The sequence below is a fragment of the Zonotrichia leucophrys genome, chromosome 2 (assembly GCF_028769735.1).
Source record: "Zonotrichia leucophrys gambelii isolate GWCS_2022_RI chromosome 2, RI_Zleu_2.0, whole genome shotgun sequence".
Taxonomy (NCBI): domain Eukaryota; kingdom Metazoa; phylum Chordata; class Aves; order Passeriformes; family Passerellidae; genus Zonotrichia; species Zonotrichia leucophrys.
In genome coordinates, this window is record NC_088171.1 from 8,997,623 (window position 1) to 9,016,693 (window position 19,071).

General features: G+C 41.0%; 1 protein-coding gene across 5 annotated transcripts in view; it reads left to right on the forward strand.

The window, feature by feature from the left end:
* The window catches only part of RBM33 (RNA binding motif protein 33), a 100,197-nt gene that overhangs the window by 57,442 nt on the left and 23,684 nt on the right, over positions 1–19,071 (forward strand). For 4 of the 5 annotated variants that reach the window (XM_064703893.1, XM_064703895.1, XM_064703894.1 and 1 more), the window contains exons 11-15: positions 467–626; positions 1,553–1,884; positions 2,515–2,757; positions 3,477–3,764; positions 11,471–12,109. In XM_064703893.1, coding sequence (XP_064559963.1) covers positions 467–626; positions 1,553–1,884; positions 2,515–2,757; positions 3,477–3,764; positions 11,471–12,109 — 1,662 coding nt within the window. Of the gene's footprint in view, positions 1–466; positions 627–1,552; positions 1,885–2,514; positions 2,758–3,476; positions 3,765–11,470; positions 12,110–16,275; positions 16,666–19,071 lie in introns of those variants that run through there. The other variant, XM_064703897.1, reaches the window with a different exon arrangement.

Here is a 19,071-nt window from a genome sequence, read left to right on the forward strand (position 1 = left end):
TTTCTTTAATTTTCTGGGTGTCATAAATTGTCCTTCCTCCCCGCTTTTTTTTTAAGTAAAGCTGCTCCCTCCTGTAGCTTACATTGTGCTAAATTGATGATGAAGAATAGTATGGTTTATGAAGATAAATGTCAGGAACGTCTTCTAAAGTAGACATTCAGATTTTTTTGGATTAATGGGAAAGAAGGTCAATAATTGCATGGATTTCAGAAATAAGCTTGAGAAGAAATGGCATTCCTGTGGTGCTAGTGATTATTAAAACATTGTGAATTCATTTCAAGATACTGTACTTGGGTTTAATATATCTTCCATTGTGAAGGAATGACTCAGTAAGGGCTGTCAGTTTGTACAGGTGATAGGAGATAATTCATACAGCAATTGTATTTTTGAGAGAAAAAAAGTTATAGCTGACAATACATAAATTTCTGGATGGTAGCCTTAATTTTAATTCTTCCTTATTAAATAGGGCCCTCCAGACTTCCAGCAGCATACACCTGGACCAGTTCCTACCAACTTCTCCCAAGCCCCAAGGCTGCCAATCCAGGACCAGTGGAGAGGGCCACCCCCACCACCTCCACCACTCCCTCCTCCTCCTCCTCAGGACAGAGATCCTTTCTTCTTAGCAGGTGAGCATTTTCAATCCCATTAATAATTAATACCAACCTGTTGTAAAGTGACTGCACTGTCACTGCAACACATGAAGTGTGTTCAGAAGAACCTGAAGGCTGGAAGATCCCATTTGATGGAGTCAGGCTGGACCATGCCAGAAATTCTGGTTGTCTAGTATATTTTTACTTCTTTTGATGTGGATTTTTACTTTTTTAATGTCTTCACCTGTAACTGCCATGAATCCAGATATTTATATATACACAAAAATAATTAATATCTATGTGATTATTGCAGTGAAATTGTTGCACTTTGTTGTAATTTGGATAACAAACACTCTCCATACACTTGGATTTCTTGTAACTCTTTAAACTGCCTGGACTGAGTGTGTAGTGTTTGTTAAGGTTAGATAAAATGATATGGCCTAGCAAACAAAAGAGAGGATAAGTTACATTTATACCACATATATGTAATGTGTGTGTATGTGTATATGTGTGTGTGTATATATATATGTGTGTATGTGTATACACACACACGCACAATATTTTTGCACATGTATAGTATGTTAAAATGTGCTAAATACCTGGTCAGCAAATGTTGTCAATGCTTTATGAGTTCTTCTGTGGTTTAAACTGTAATCACTGGAATCCTTCATTGGTTTTATTAAAGTAGAATTTCCAAAAGATATTGCTGATTCCAGCAGAGTACCAGTTGTGCCGGTCTTTCAAGGATCAATTCCTTTTATACACAAAAGACAGGAACAAGAGAAACATAACCTTGTTTATAAAAGCTACCTGAGGGTAGCTCTTATAATTAAAACATCCCATAGAGTTTTGCATTGTGCAAATTTCAGGTTACTTTCCGAATCATACTAGAGCTTTATGTTTCTGAAATGTGTTTGTGTCCCGGGAAGGCTGTAAGTGATTTAATTCTCTCATTCCCGCAGATCCGAGGTTCCCGGGTCACCCCTTGTTTGAGCAGCGCAGTCCCCCGCCGCCGCCGCCTCCCCCGCTTCTGAACAGCGCCCATCCCGTTCCTACGCAGAGCCCGATGCCCTTCAGCCCGCCCGGGCCCGCCTTCACGCAGCAGGGCCAGCAGCCGGTGTACCCCCGGGAGCGGCCGGTGCGGCCCGGCATGCAGCCCCAGGGCCCCGTGGGGATCCTGCACTTCAACCAGCCGGGCTCGGCCACGCCGCGGCCCTTCATGCCCCCGCGGCAGCAGTTCCTGCAGGCGCCGGGACAGCCCTTCCTGGCCCCTCACACGCAGCCCAGCATGCAGGTACAGCGCTGGGGGAGTCACGGAACCGAAGCGTTGCGGCTCTGAGGGGGATGGCCCTGCAGTGCCATCGCTGCAGTGCCTGGAGGGTGATGGATATTCTGGATCTTCTCCCCGCCGCCGTGTCCGGTCTCGCTCAGTGCCGGCGCGGGGCGGCAGCGCCCTCTGCCGGCCGCGGAGCGGGGCCGTGGGGCTGCGGCCGCCGCTGGAAGCGGGGCAGCGCTTCGGGGATGTGCGCAGGGCCGGGGTAAACCTCGTTAGAAAACGGGGTAGAGGACAGCAACCCTTGAATTCGTATTTTTCTTTTACTTCACCTGTTGCCTTACACAGATTTTAAGAGTAGAATGACCTTACACCTCTCTGGTTGGTCTGTTCTTTCCTAGTGTAACCTGATTCATAGTTGCTTATAGTTCTGCACTTTGGTCAAGGTAGACCAGTCAGGAATGGAGATATGTATTCATTTGTACTCATAACAGTGGGTTTTCTGACCGCATCAGAGACCTAGCATTTTGCACTCCTGAAAAAGAGTACTTCAGCTACACTGAAGAGAAAGATCTTAGGATTCAGGAGGCTGGAGGTGCTTTTCTAGAGGTTATTACATTGAAACTAATTTTTTTTTTTTTTCATGTGAAGGGTCCCATGCATCCTCCATTACAGCCTCAGCCACAACCTCAGCCTCATCAGCAGCATCACCAGCAGCAACAGCAGCACCATCACCAGCAGCAGCAGCAGCATCACCATCTCCAAGGGCCTCCACAGCCCTTGATGCCCATGAACCAGCCACAGTTCAGGCCTCACATGCAAGCCACACAGCAGCAGCCAAATAACAACAGGATGCAGTGTCAGCCACGGCAGGGTCCAATGAAGCCAAGGCATGTAAGTACCACATACAACAGTGTCGTGCATGAGTAGCAGGCTTGTAAGCACAGGTTTCAAAACTCACCAACGTGGGTTTTCAGTTCTATTTATTCCCTTCCTGCTCTTTCCCCTACTTCAACCATTTCTTGCTCATTTTCTGCCTTGATTGTTTTATAATCTACATTGAAAAATACCATGTGTATCTTTCTTTTCTCCTCTGGTCTTCAGTGCTCTTTTTGATTTGGGTCCAATAGAGGAGATGTTGCAGATGCCTAGCAAAGAACTAGCAACAGAGGGGTGGTGACGGAGAGCTTTGCTTTCTAAGGCTTTACAACTGCTGGTAGTCTGTGATTGTGTGGGAGCCCAGTTTTGTGACACTCTTTTGATTTGAAGGTCTCTCTGTACCACTGCTGATCAGTTTTCTGGTTCAGATAATGCCTCTCTTGTCTTGTGAGTTTGCTCCAATGCAGCATATTTTGCTGCTTGGTAGGTTGGGTAGGACAACAGCCTGGAGCAGTGCTCAAGACAATATAACTACAGTTTAACATAATTGCTTTGATTATAAAAGGTTATTAAAATATCCTCATTTCTGTAATTTTTCCCTGACATTAAAATATTGTGCCTTTTCACAAAGCTTATTTTCCCAAACTGAACTAAATCAGGAAAATGTGAAACCAGAATCACTTCAGCTTGGTTTATGGTGGAAATCAGCACTTCTTTTCCTTTGTTCTGTGCAGAGTACCCCATCCCAGAATATTGTCAAGCGTTCCAGCCAGCAGCTGCAGGCGGCGGCTCCCAGGAACAGCAACCTGCGCGAGCTGCCCATCGCCCCGGCCCACGCCCTGGACATGGGCAGCGCCCGCCGCAGCTCCGCCCCTGCTGCCCAGGTCAAACCCATCCCCAGCACCCTGCCCGCCACCAAGCCTGCCACTGCTGCTGCCAACTCCCAGGGGAGGCCTGAGATGAAAGCTAAACCCATCACCCCAGTGGGCCAGGCAAAGTCGGAAGGAAAATGTGAACCGGAGGTAAGGGATTTTTTGTTTTGCCTAAACAAAAGTGTTGGGGAAGATGAAACAGGAAAGCCTTTTCAATATAATTGCCTGGCAAAAGATTTTGAGAATGTAGAAACTATAAGCGAGATTGAAATAAAAGCAAGCTTTGAGATACCTGAGTTACTGAACAACTGGAAAACAATGGTGTGGCTGGCTGAAGGTAATCCCCTTTTGATGAAACAACACCCTCTACTTGCAGACAAGTCCAATGGTCAGAGCAAACCTTACTAGCTTAGCAGAAGGAGTCCAGAAAGTAGGTTTTAGGGTTTAAAATGTAACACAGTATAGTAATGTAATGATTCTTATAATATTGTACTAAATTAGTTAGTGAGAAGTAAAATATTCAACACAGAAGATTTATTGTATTGTAAAGAGAACCTTGCTCTCTTATACTCTTAGGCTCTTTTACTCCCTCTCTCTCTCTCATCCTCTTTACCACTCTCTTCGCTCAAGAGCTGTGAGAGAAGAGCTCCTCTGAGCTGTGGCTGGCAGCTCCCAGCTGGGCCCTGCACCCACACCCTTTACAATAAACCCCAAATTCCACAACCTGGCTGCAGAAATCTCTTGTCTCTGTCCATCCTGGCTGTCCTACCCTCCGATACTCCTACACAAAAGATCAAAAACCAAACAATGAGAAACAAAGTTCCCACCACAAAACTCCCACCTTTAAAAGACTTTTCTAGTCTGATTTATGAATAGAAAGCACACTTAATGTATTATCCACCAAATATTTTAGGTGCCACTAGAGGCCTCCCTTCTGAATTGCACTTTTTTATTGTAACAGCAGAAATAGCCTCCATTGACTTAGAAGGTCAGGAAGGTTGGCAAGGCTGTGGTAAATTTGTTTTGTGGGAGGAGTTTTCATTTCTGCTAGGAACAGGTGGAATTTGAGTGAAGGTGATCAGTGATACAAGTCTCTGAAATACTCATTTTGCCCATTTTTATCTTTGGGAATTATAATTTATTTTCAGGTGATCTCATTCTTCTAAGTCTGAAAGCCTCTTCTCTGTCATTTTGTATGATGCTGTGTGGCTCAAAGGCAAAAAAAAGAAGGCTATTTGGAGAGCTGTCTTCCTCATGCTGTTTTCCTTTAGGCTGTTCAGTCTCTACTAGGCCTTGAGCATTCATGCAGGAGATCGTAGGTGTGCTGTCCGTGGAGCTTCTTGCTCTTGCTCCTGAAAAAGAAAATCTCTTCTTTATGAAACCTTTTCATGTAAGGGAAAAGAGGAGATGCTTTTAAGTTTTCCATTTTGGAGAAAGTGATGCTGTTTGCTCTACTAGTATTCTGCACAATTGGAAAAATCAGGTGCCAGTGTTTTCAGCTCCACTGGATCGTGTCATGTGAACAGATGACCATTTCCCTGCACACATCTCCTGGAAGCAAGAGAAGAGTCTCCATGAGCTCTGTTACTTGGAGAGAGTGGGTAGGATTGGACTGATGGCACTCTTTATATCCTGAGCATGATGGCTAAATGCACCCTGTGTGCTTTGTCAGGCTATTCTGGGAAGAACTGTAAATCTTCATAGTTACAGTTAACCATGAATCTTGTCTCAAGGACCAGGTTTTATTCTACAGCCATTGAAGGCTTTAATTGTGATAATGCTGTCTTCCTTTTAAGCTGCTCATGATTAGCTTTTCATCTTGTTCTTGAATTAGGGATGGTCGTAACTAATTTCCATAAATGAGGCACAAAAGAAAACGAAAGCTATCAGTGTTTGACCTCCTGTGCACTTGCTTTTCAATGTAAATGAAAAAAAAATCCTTCTTTAGCTTTTAATTTTCACCTTTTTTGGAAAAAATATTTAAGTTGTCTTTTTCCCCTCAATTCAGTCTCTTGGAATATTCTCAGTCACAGAAAATGCAAAATGCAGTGCTTCATAGAGAAGCCTTGTCTTTCAGGCCATTAGTAAGGTAAGTCTTGAAAAATCAGCTACAGGCCTCCACATCTAAAACATCCTGAAGTTATTCTATATTATAGTCACTTGAAAATTAAGGCATTAGTTCCAAAGTATCTCTGGCAGTATTTAGAAAAAATATAAGAATTTTAAAAGTTTCTTGTAATTAAATAGAAAGCTAAACAAACAAACAATCCCAAAGCAGTCATCTGGTTTTCTCCACTTTACATTTTAAACATACTCTAGTTGGTTATGAAACCAACTTATCTTACCTGTGTGAATTCTTGGTGTATTACAAATACAACTTTCTTTTTATTTCTGTCAAAACTGTCATTGATAAAATTCTGATACCTGTTTCATGCAAGTTTTTGCAAAGCAGGATAAAAAAACCAAGGTTGTCTTGGAACAAATGAAGTCTCCTAGTAAAGCCCTTGTAGTTATATTTGGCAGGCATTAGGAGAACCTTGTCCTTCCAAAGCACACCTGGAACAGAGCCGGGTGCTGCAAACAGTGTAGAAGCTTTGTCCCATTTCTGCTGTGCCACTGCAGTGGTCTTGGTCACTGCTGCTGCTTATTGTCACTTATAGATGGTAATGCTGCACCAAAAATGTTCATTTGCAAGCATTTAATAATTTCCTCCACTGTTTGTGTAATGTAGTTTATTACATATCTCTCCTTAGGCAGATTGTAATGTTTTACAGTTTTTTTGTGTGTTTTTCTTGTAATTAGGTGACTTCATCCTGTTCTTTTGCTTGTGATGATGATGAGAAAGAGTTAAGTTCTGTCACTTTTGTGGCTGTATGGCACATAACTGAATTGGGCAGGTTATTTTGCAAGTGTCTTCAACTGGAAAATTAAGACTTTTCTTTGCATCTTTCTTCCTAAAGAGTCAGTGGCTGTATTTATGAGTGGCCTATCATTCAGGAAGCACCAAAAAAAATAACAATATTGGCTGTTAGAGGTTTGCTCACCCTAAATATAGATATTTGAAAGGTTTGCAATGTGAGTGAATAGAAGATTAAAAACTGTATATTAATGGAATGCTTGTGTTCCTGTTCCTGTGAGACTGCAAAACACTGACCTTAAATGCCTGTTCAGAATAGCTTTTACTCCCCAGGATTTCAATTGTATGTCCTTACTCTGGAACATCATTGTGTCATTGAAATAGGAAAGTCTGGATGATGTGGGCCTAATTCTGCTCCTGTTGAAGTCAGCTTAGGATTAGAGGAATTTAGGCAGTATTTAGCATTTTTGAGTTTAAAGAAGAGGGAGAATGGAGAAAGGTGATGTGTCTTTAGGAGAAATGGGTATTAAATCTCAGAGCAGGAGGGAAATTAGTAGAGCACTGTGCAGTCATCAGTGTATTGATGTTAGTACTTACACTGGGGATAAAGTCCTTGATGTACTGAAAGAAAACCTTTGTATTCCATTCTTCCAAATCCAGTGAATTGTGAATTTTGTTGGATTTTACATTGCTGTCTTTTCTAAAAAGGCTCACAATATGGAAAAGAGTTGCTGCACTAAATTACTAGATCAAATCTATCTGAATAATTTAATATTTTTGGTTATGAACTACCTGAAAAATTGTAGGATTTCCTCCAGTTTAAATAATTTCTCTTCCAGATTTTTGTAGTGGTGCCTAATTTTTTATTCTAGTTTATGTTTTTAATGTTACAGCTTAAAAAAATAAAGACAAGCCTGCTGAAAAGATTTGTGTTTATGCCACAGATCAAACCATTTTGAATGCTCTGTTCTTGCACCCATTGTACTGAGACACATAAGTGATCCTGGTTGCATGATTTCCTTTTTTGTTCCTTGGAAGCTTACCAGAACATTAACAGTGTCTGGTTCTTATGACTCAGCATTTAGTTCTATTAATTGGCAATTAATCCTGCAGACTTCTGAAAAGGTATGGGTTTATTTTTTTTTTAATCACTACATGAAAAGCAAGTTTTTTGGTACTAGGACTTAAATTTCAGTAGAAAGTTTAATCCCTTGATTTAGAGTGTGTCCTTGCTGTCTTTTCATAAGTCAACAGTGCCATTCTAGGATCCCTACAAGAAGGATGTGGGACTGTTGCTTCTCTTTCTTGCTGGTGCTCTTCAGCTAGATTCAGGAGAGCAGCCTGTAATGTTTTCTTTTGGTGCTTCCCATCAAAACTGCCTTGGATCTTAAGGGAGAAGAAAAACCTGCAGCTAAGGCTCAGTCTTCTTTCAAACCTCAGTGAAATGCATTGTGCTAAAGCTGTTCAAAGGTGGATGAGAATTTCCACTTTAAAAAAAAAGAAAACAAACTTAAAACCTGTCATAAAAAAGCCACCCCTACAAAACCAAGTGGCTGTCTGGCCTTTTGTACTCTGCAGCCTCCTGTAAAAGGAGCAGCCATATACATGTATTCAGTGTACCATTTCTTCATGTTGGGGAATTTTCTGCCCAGATGACATGAAGCTTAATAATTTGTCTAGGGAAAAAGCTGCTCCGTGTTTTTCTGCTTTTTTACCTACAGATAATGTTGCTTCCAGACCCAGAATGTGAAAATTACAATGATTTGAACTTTGAAGCATATGTACCTTCTCCCAGTTGATTCTCTAGGCAAAATGTTTGCTTTCCTGGCCTTTTTCTTTATTTCTTTGGCAGTGCTGTTGCTTTTTGGAAAAATCTATACTGGGCTTACTGAACTAATGGGATGGAAGTCATTAGCAATGGGCATTGTGTGCTGTGTTCATCTTGACCCTGTCTTGCCTGTTCCATATGCTGAATGTCCTTATTACCTACTCTAGGTCATTTTTATGTACTATACATCACATATATACCCCCACTCTCTGGAGTGGAGTATACAAGGTGCTCTTAGAGCTGAGGAGAAGGGGATTTAACAGCCCCTCTTTTCATCCTGGTAAGGAGTTTGCTGTCCTTCTCACTCTGTACTGTTGGGCCATTGTAAAATAAATTAAGTTAAAGCTGGCTTCTAATGGAGATATTTTGTTAATCATCACAGGGTCTTTATATTTAATCTTCCTCTAGCTCTAGGGGGTATTTTGTTTAGAATTTAGCAGTAACAGTAGTACCTTTCTTATGAAGGATTTAGGTCTACCTGTAGCCTGTTAACAGACTGATCTGCAGTTGTCATATAACCTCAGGGCACTTGGTGTTTGATTTTAACTTTTAAGAAGGGATAGACTTCCTAGGATCATTACTAATTTCCTTAGTCTAGTTCCAGAAAGGAAGGTTTCAGATTATATTTGAAATCAAATTGCCTGAATATTCTAGTAAGCATTCTTTGAACTACATGTGTGTTGGTAATAGAGTTTATGCCTAGTTTATGTCAGACATCTTTCTGTGTTTAATTCTGGCATAGTTGGAGTCAGTGTATCTGTCCACGGGCTGTTGCAGGGATGTGTTAGTCAGAGTCCCTTGGGATGTTCATTCCTTCTGTGCTGGCAGGGCTCATTTGAGTATGCTGCAAAGCACACATCTCTGTGCCATGTGCAACCTTAGAGTTGGTGTTCTGAGCTGCCACATCATGATCTGTCTCCCAAGGCCTTCATACCTTGCTAGGTGATAAAATGAGCAGGCAAATCCCTCATAATAAAGGGCACTGATAGAAGTGGTGGTCTCCTGAAGACTCATGCTGCAATGTTCCAATTGAACATAAGGGGAAAAAAATTACAGGACTGCCTCCAAAAGTAAACTTGGTATTGGCCCATGGCATCCATCAGGCTTGTTTAGATAAATTATAAATTATTATAATCTAAACCAAAGCGGGTGAATAAACTAATTCATTAAGTGAAACAAGTTTTCCCTCTGAACAATTGTAGTAATTGTGATATTTAGTGTCTTTGAAAATGACTGAAAATGTTATTAATTGCATCAGGATCTGCATAACTGCACATCCACCTTGTAGCTGGAGCTTACATGTTTTCTCATCCTTTGCAAACTATTCTTAAGGGTCTTCATCTTTCCCTGTATTTCAAAAGGGTAAATTCTGTTTTTTTGGGTAAATTTAAGGATAAATTCTAATTCTGTTTTTTGCTGCAATCCAGCATCTCCAGTAGTCAATACAAGAAGAAATATCTGCGTTTCCTCCTCTAGAAGTGTTTCTGTACCATCTATCACAGAGCTTTAATTTAGTTGTCACAGTGGTTATTAATCACCACCATCACTTTCCACAAAGTATAAAGATAAGAACTTTGGGGTGCATGTAGCATTCTCATGCAACGAACTTAGATCTCATCCCTGAACTACAGCCTATACTTAAAAAATTAATACAGATTTCAAAAATGCAATTTGGTTAGTCTTACTTAGTCACTGTTTTGGCTTCTAATTAGACTGCTAATTAGATGCTTGCAATTGGACTTCTAATTTGAGACAATGAGCTGATTTTAGTGACTCTGAGTATAATCCCTGTCAATTCCTGCTCAGGGAAGATGCAGCTACAGCTGAAGGAAACAAACATTCAGGATTTGTGCATCTGGGTGCTGTGAGTGCAAATCTGACTCTGGGCTCTCACACCCATGAACCAACATTATGGCTGAATCTGTTCTGCTGGGTTTTTTCTTGGGTTGGGAAGGATTCTAGGTGCAGTAGGATTAAAAGCTCTTAAAAAGCCTCAAACCTTCAAGTCACACATTTGGGTTACATATGTTCAGAAAATGGCAGTTGTGTCAAAAACAGGTTGCACCCAGTTGCTGCAAGATACATAAAGGTTTGTCACAGACTCGCAGTTTTTGAAAAATATTTTAGCACTCTTTATGCATTAATTTACCAGCATGCAAAGTATCATTACTTCAAGAGGCTGTTTTTAGGAGGGGTTGATACATTCTAGGTAGAATTACCTAGCTCATTACCATTTGTAAGCATTCTCTGTAAATCTAACTTAATATTTCAAATGGTTAAACAAAGAGAAATAATAAAATAAAAAAGTATTCTTCCTAATTTTGAAAAATATGTGATTTTATTGCAAGAGCCATTTGATATCTTTTCCAGGATGATGAGAATCTGCATTTCCCTGAGTCTTGTCCATTTTTATACAGCTTTTCATAAGAACCCCTTCTGCCAGAGTGGCAGAATCTTTAGGAAGGTTATTTGATGGTGTGTAGTACTTTCAGAGAGGCCCAGGGCTGGAATATTAAAGGCATTCTCTATATACCATTAATATTCCAACACTGCATTTGGCAACATTTTGATTCTGAAGAGAGTGCATGAGTTCAAGGTCAGAGAGATTGACTTGTGCTGTTCATTATAACCAATTATTGTGTGACAAATGAGTTTGAGATCAGGCTTAAAATTCTGTGAGAAAAATCAATAGTTCTAATCAGGGCCTTTCAGGTCATTTACCACCCTACCTTTTGTTACTTTGTCAGAAAAGAGCAAGATAAAACCTGTGTGACAGTGGGTTGCCTCTGTATTGTTACCTTCTATTTGAAACATATTTTGATATCTTGAATTATATTAATAGTTTAATTGGTTTTGGAAACTTTTAAATTAATTCCAATTTGTCAAACTTTTTTTATTATTATTTTTTTTAGTATTCTGATCAGATTTCTCAAGTGGTACTAAAGCTTTTCTGTCTAGGAAGTAGTATATCTAAGTCCTAAACCAGATTTGAGCTGTTTGTCTGTAATGAATAGCAAATAAACCCTAGCAGCAGATACCAAAGCAAGGCTATTAGTGGCGTGTATCAGGGAAAATGTAAAAAGCTCTACATCTGAACCAATTTCATGTTGTTTTGGCCAAGCTGGGCATCTGTTTAGAATTCTGTAAATTCATTTGGTTTTTCCTTTATAGTACCCAGACGAGGATGAAGAAACTCGGTTGTATCGTTTGAAGATAGAGGAGCAGAAGCGGCTGCGAGAGGAGATCCTGAAGCAGAAGGAGCTGAGACGGCAGCAGCAGGCTGGGGCCAGGAAGAGAGAGCTGCTGGAGAGACTTGCCCAGCAGCAGCAGCAGCAGCCTTGCTCCCAGCAGCCCTACCAGCAGCACGAGGAGGACTCCTCCGAGTTCCCCACCAACGGCAGCCCCTACATCCCCCACTCCGGCCTGCAGACCCGGCACAACGTGAAGAGCAGACTCCTGGTTAGAAAACAAGACGCAGTAGTGGCCAACATCCACCCCAAACCCACAGACTTCCCCCAGGGCGCAGGGGACGGCCCCTACCAAGGACAGCAGCTGAAGCCGGTGAAGCAGCTGAGGCAAAGCAGAACGATCCCTGCGAGTCAGCCTCAGGCAGCCCAGAAAGTGTTACCAAGCAAGGTGGCCGCGGCTGCGGTGCTGCCCACGGCGCAGGCGGCGCGCGCGGCCGCGGTGCCCGGCCGGCCCCAGGAGCAGAAGCCGGGCGTGAAAAGGACAGTGATGCAGCGGACAAACAGTGCTAGTGATGGGCCCCATGGAGGCAGCAAAGTCAGGGTGATTAAGTTGTCAGGAGGGGTAAGTGTACAAGGCTCATCTCATCTCTGTGTCTCCTCGTGGTTTGTTTCTGTGTGGTTGACTCTGTGGAATCCCGAAATAAATGATGGGCCTGAGCTGGTGAGGGAAGTATCAGGTATAGCATACCTAATAGTCTATATATTATATTTGCAGAACTGTAATTTATTAGCAATTATTCAACAGTTAGTGTTTCCTGTAATGCTTTACTGCCAGGCAGTTACCAGTGACATCATAGTGAAATACTCCTTTCTTTTAAGTTGTAAATTGGAGTCTGAAATATCAAAGACTGCTCAGTTGAGCTCGTTTTGCTTAAGGTTGATAGGTCTGATAACTGCTCAGAGAAAAAAAAATTAGGTGACTTAATAATTAATTATTTAACTAAGGTTTGGTTAAAAAGGACCTGCTTATTTGGAGGACCTGCTTATTTGGTAAGTGAGGCCACCTAATTTAGTTGTGCAGTTGTTGGTCTTAGTATGGTTTCTACTCAGTGGAAGATGGTTATTTTCTTAGGAAGCATGTTATGAGACTAATCTAAGCAGTGTGTTGGAGGGGGGTGTTTTCTGTTACAGGCTGGGTTTAAAACGTTACCATTTCACTTTTGCATCTAAATGAGATTTCCTTATCTCTTGATGAGGGGTCTTTTATCTGCAGTGTGTCCCTTGAGCACTGGTGTGGAGGACTCACAATGATGGTCTTAAGGACAGTGTGCCTGTTTAAAATATGAGGTTTTGGTGAGAAAGTCTCTTGATCAAATTTCTTCTGTCTTAATGAAAAGACAAGTTAATTTGTTAGGGCTCTGAAGAAACTAAGATGAGGGGACATGGAGATCATGTTGTCAGTGTTTGAAGACTGTCCTTGGGTTTATGCTGAGGAGGAAAGAATGATTTGGTGTAGCAGCACATTGGAGGTGTTTTTCTGCTAGAATGCTTTTACATGATTTGGAGAATTTTATAGGGAAAACAAAACAGTTGTAACAGGGACTGAACAAGGCCTTGGAGGTTAGGCTTTACTCTGTAGATGGAGAGGAAGTTGAAAAACCAGTCTTAACTACTTTTTATGAATGTTTTTCTACAGTTCATAAAGCTTAATTGCACTCAGAGTTGTGAATTGCATAATGACTGGATGGTCTTTCCAAATATTAACATACAGGGCATTATTGACTACATGGACATCCTGCAGGTCAGGTTGTTGTCAGTTCTAATTCCTCAGATGTGGTAACTTAAGTACAGAAGAATAAAGTACAGGAAACTGAAAGAAATTAATTCTGCTAAGCTAAAAATATTTATATATAAGTATGTCTGCAGGAATCCCAGTGGCCTGCAAGAGGTATGACAGGTTTGTGATTCATGCATAATTGAATAAAGCAGTCATGCACAACTTCTTTTATTATGTGATGAAACAAAACAATGCCAGTCACAACTGTATAGAGCTCCTTGTAACAAATAGTTATCAGTGCCCACAGCAGCATCCACAATGAAATTGGTTTTATCACGTGCTCCATTTCAGAAGACCATTAATGATTTGTTTCAGATAAGTGTCATGGTAAGCAAGAGCAATTAGCTTGATTAAATGCATGTGTAACTCCTCTTTAATTGTGTAGAGAAGCAGATTTACTCTGTCCTCCCTAACTTTCAGATACTGAGGTTTCAGCAAGGTGGAGCAGGTTCTTTACACATGTCACTCTTTGTCACTTAGCCTTTGTCACTCTTTTCATGTTGCCATGGACTTCTTAAGTTTCCTTCCAGCTATGGGAGACTGAAAGCAAGCATTGCAATTAGCTGTTAACACTGATCAATATAATTGATTCATTTTTAATCAGTTAGTGACAAACTGAATCTGTGACTTTATTTCTTTGACCATACAAGGAAAAAAATATAAATTGAGCAGCAGGGCAGACAGTCATCTAGTCCATTTCTGACAGGATTTAAAAGAAGAGTTAAAAGGTGCTTGGGCTCCAAATACTACCACAGTTGGAGATTGTTCTTAGTTTTCACTGCTCTAGTCCTGCCACATGCTTAATTTATTTTCACAACTTTTGCCTGAGCACTAAATATAAAGCAAAAGCCAAATCTCATTTTCCCTGGCCATTCTCCTTAGGATGTAATAGTGCTTCCTCTTACTCCTTGCCTTTGGCCAAAGGGTTGCTGGGATCTCTTACCTGTATGCACTGGCTCTGTCCTGCAGCTCATCATCCCTGGCCTTGCTCTCTCTGTAATTCCTTGTACTCTTCTTCTTTCCTGGGCTCTTTTGTGCAGAGCTGTTTTGAGTATATTTGTACAAGTGAGATTGCTCATGATCAGACAGAATGCAGGTTCCCTTTTGGAGCTTCTGGCAAATCTCTCCTGCTGCCCAGCACCACTGGGGAGCTCCCAGCTGAAGGAGCTGCTCCCGCCCAGAGCTGTTCTCACTCACTCTCTCTAGCCCAAGCTGGCCTAAACCAGGAGCTGGTAACAAGGACTGTTATTAATTCAGTAGGATCATCTGTAGAACCAGGATTCAGTGCTTTGGTGCTGCTGCTGTTTTTAGTGTAATATTTAAGCAGTGGGTGTGTTGGTGAGAGCTGTGGAGTACAAACACTGCCAGAAGAGAATGGCTTCCTTTCCCAAGGGCACTGTCTTTACCAGGCTGAGCTTTTGTCTGTGTTGCTGGGCACAGCAGTGCTACTGAAGATCTCTGACCTACAGGTAGAAATATCCCCTGGGTCCTTAAAAAACAAAATGGTCTTTCATTTGTTTCCGCAATATTCTTTTGTGAGAAGATTTTACTTTTGGAATTTTAAGAATTACCATGTAAATTCCAAGAATATTTTCACTTGTTCAGCTTTCCTGATACATAAGATGCCTTGATTTACAATTTCTGTTCTTCAGGAAAATGAAAGTAGAAAATGATTCAGCATTTTCAGTATGTCAGACTAAGTCTGTGTATCAAGGTGACATGTTAGGTACTGTCAGTAATTATTTTGTGTGTTGATGCTTTTTATTTTTTAAATAAATCCTACCCTTCACCTTCTCCCCAACACTTTGCTCATCCCTTTCTAATATACATATAATTTATATGGGAATGGCAGTAAAGTGAATAGTTTTCCATTTTAATTACTTCTTTAAATGTTACGTTCCTGGAAAAATAGGCAGTGTTGAGCACATGGACTTGGATTTTTTTTTTTGTTTTGTTACTGGTTTGGTTTTGGGTTGGTTTTTTTTGGGGAGGGGAAGGGGAGTGGGTTTTGGGAATTTTTGAGGGGTTTTTTTTTGTAGTTGTTGTTGCTTTGTTTTTGGTTTTGTTCTTGGTTTTATTTTTTCCAAGGAGGCCCAGATACTTCTCAATGAATGCATTGTGCTTTGTTTTTGTGGCATTTGCTCAGAGCTGTCCTTTTCAGATACAAGAGCTCAGTGTATTCCCTGAGCATTCATACTTGTAAATTTTACTAATAAAGCATCTGAGACTTGCTGGGCTTGCTGAGGAGCCTGAAGTCAATCCTAAAGTTACTTGTAAGTATAAACTCAATGAGAGTGTAGGAAAGAAACACCCTAATAAATCACTTGAAAATGTGATCATAAAATTACATAAAATAAGGGTGAAAAGACTGTTGAAGTAATTTATCTTGAAAGGAGGGGATGAACTCTGTAGTATTCCTGACAGATTTTGTCCAATGTTTTTCTGAGATCTCATTATTGCAGATTTCCCAGGTCATCTATTCCAGTATCAAATGCATATATTTACAAGGATTTTCTTAGTGACCAGATCACATTTTCTTGCTATAATTTTGAATTTCTGACTATTTGTGTAATACCTGAAGAGAGATGGGGAAGAATTTATTTTTTAAAGGATATCGTAACTGTTTCTGAGCTCTAATATCTTTCATTATTTCTTGATGAGTCATGTTTTTTAACACCTTGACTGTGATGCTCTTTGGGCTCTCTGTCATCAATCTGTGTTAAGAGTTCTAGTACTAAATGTAACTGAATTTCTTAAGTCAATATATTCAGAGTTGTTTTAGTCCTGGAAGAACAGGTTTGTACCATCTATAATGTTAGATATCTAAAGATATATGAAATACATGCTGAACATGTTTTCTATTTAGTTGGAGGTTCTGTGGTAAATTACAATACCGTAAAATCTCTGTGTTATTGTCATCTTATGTTGTTGTTGGATGATTTCTCTCTTAGCCAGAAAATGTCCTGCCATGCTCAGAGAGCTGTGTGCCTGTCCCAAAGGCCTGAAAATGCTGGTTCTTATGCTGCACCAAGAACACACCAATCTTTGTCTCTATGGAAGGCTGCACAATGAGGGTTTTTTCATAAATACATAGATAAAAATACATTAAAATCTTGGCCTGTTGCATTGCAAGCAGTATCTTGTAAGTGATCCTAATTCCTGAAAACCTGAAATGCTTTGTATGAAAAGCTTGAAAAAAGAGCTGGCAAGTTCTTCTGTTTAAAAAGCCTGTCACAAAAAATGTCCTTGGATTGCAAAAACAAGATGGAAATGGAAGATAGACAACTTCGGTCGAATTTCAAGCAACTGGGAAGCGTGAGATGAATATGGAGTTCTAACTATGGAAAAAAATAGAGATTGATATGATTGTTGTTTGATAATGTAACCTTATCAACCAACTTTGCTTAATGTTTGTACTTGTTTCTACTTGCATGTATGTGTTCAAGTTGAATTAAAAATATTTGACTTGAAAGTTTTCTTTAGCGCCTTTCATCTAAATATGTCAGGAATTGCAAGCACAAGAATTGTGGCATTTGTGTGGGAAGTTCATGAAGCCCTTTCCCCAACCCTTGACAAAGGAACTCTTGCCCTGTATAGGCCTATAACTTTTTAAGAAACAGGAGAATGACTTTGGTGTTCATTTGTATCCCAGAGTTTGAAGGAGGCATGGATAGTGCCCACCTGGGAGTGGGCTGGGGAAGCTGCAGGAGCCATTCTGAGTGCCCAGGTTCCATGGCAAAATGAGCTCTGAAGAAGGACTCTGCCTGCCATAACCTGCAAGATTTCACTCTGGAAATGTTTCACAAGTGGATGTTAATTTCTTGGTTGTATGAAACTTGAAATGTGTTCAGAGGAGGCCACAAAGTTGGTAAAGGGACTGAAGCACCTCCCCTCTGAAGACAGGCTGAGTAAGTTGGGGCTGTTCTGCCTGGAGAAGAGAAGGGTCCTAGGAGGCTTTACAGAACCTTCCTAAAGGGGCTACGAGAGAGCTGAAGAGGGACTTGTTACAAGGGCATGGAGTGACAGGCCAAGGGCAATGACTTCACACTGAAGAAGGGTTGATCTATATTGGATATTAGGAAGAAATTTTTTTTCTGTGAGCGTGGTGAGGAACTGGAACAGGGTGCCTAGAGAAGCTGTGGATGCCCCGTCCTAGAAGTGCTGAAGGCCAGATTGGACAGGGTTTTTAGCAGCCTGGTCTAGTGGAAGGTGTCCCTGCCCATGGCAGGAACATTTGAAAATGAGTAATAAGCTGTGTCCTCCCAGACCTCAGTGAGGATGGTCCCTGTAGAGACAGAGTCTCTGATTTCATGCACTGGGGTCAGGAGATGTGCTCTACTCTTTAGGGCATATTTGATTACTGGGAAAAGGAAATCAAGGGACATGTGTCTCTAAGGGCACACTTAGAAAGTGAGAATTAAGGTGATAGCCAAACCAGACACAGATAATACATTTTATGGGCTTCTCATAAAATGTGTGCAAGGGGGAAGAGGTACTTACCTAAATTGAATCTGACTTTGCTATGGATAACATGGATCTAAAGTGCAGTAAAGTATTTTCTATTGTAGACTGCAGAACAGGTTTCTGTTTTTCCACAGGAGACTTTTAAATTGCACATTGAAGAGTGCAGCTTGCTCCTGAACCCACAGAAAGCAGAGCTTTGTTGCTTGTCACTCTTGTTAAGTCTCAAAGGAGAGTTTCTTTGCCGTGGTAAATGTTACAGTGCAGAATTCATGTCTGTGTTACAGAGATGTTGGTGTTACAGTGTCTTGGAGCCCAGTTTCCTGGTGAAGATAGCTGTGACACCACTAAAGTGCTTTACAAAGTCAGATTTCATATGAAAATGCAATCTCTTTAACTTGGGAGGCAAGCTTGCAGAGTTGTAGAGTTCAATATTTTGAGAAGTCACATCCCTCTGTTGAGAAGTTGGACCACTTGGAACAGGCCTTTAGGGCAGAGGTTTGGCCCTTGAGTCAGGAGTGTTTGGGGTGGGAGGGAATGGGGTTTTCTTTGTTAAGACTTACCAGGAGCTTCAGGGAGGACACCAGAGGAATTGACTTGCCAGTGGTTTCAGGCTTGAAGGAACATGAACTAGAAAGGCCAGACACAGCACAGGAAGGGAAGTTCTAATTGTACAGGTTTCTGATATCCAGTACTGGCTTTTTGTGCCATAGCTGGGAAGTGCTCCTCTTGGAGCTTTGGGCCATCACAAGTTTTGTATCACTGATATTTTCCAGCAGGAGCTTTTTCTCTTGGTCTTTCTCTGCATGCCCGGTCTTTGCTAAAATTCTCTGTATAAAAACCTCTCAGACTTAGAACTGAAAAGTGAACCAGGAAACTTTATTTGAAACATTGTTTATCTATACTGTGTATTTTGCAGGTGACACATAAAAATGGAGGTATTTCTGAGAGCATTAGACGTGCCCATTCAGAACCTTGATCTTGCTGTAGATTTAACATACAGTTTTTATTATTTTTTCATAATGAGCAGGTGGGTGCTTTAACTAAAAACCATGTAGTTGTGATTCAACACTGATTCAGCATGATTCAAGCTGTGCTTTTGCCACTCCCAGTGAAACTTCCTGCAGCATAGGTGTGTGGCTGGGACTCTCTTTGGCCAGTTGTCCTCCATGCCTTAGTTGTCCTTTCAGGTGGAGGAGCTTCTTCAGTTAAGAATTGTGTTAGTACATGGGATTAAATGGAATTAGCTGCTTTTTCTGCAAGGTCTTTTCTTCTTCCTGTTCTGG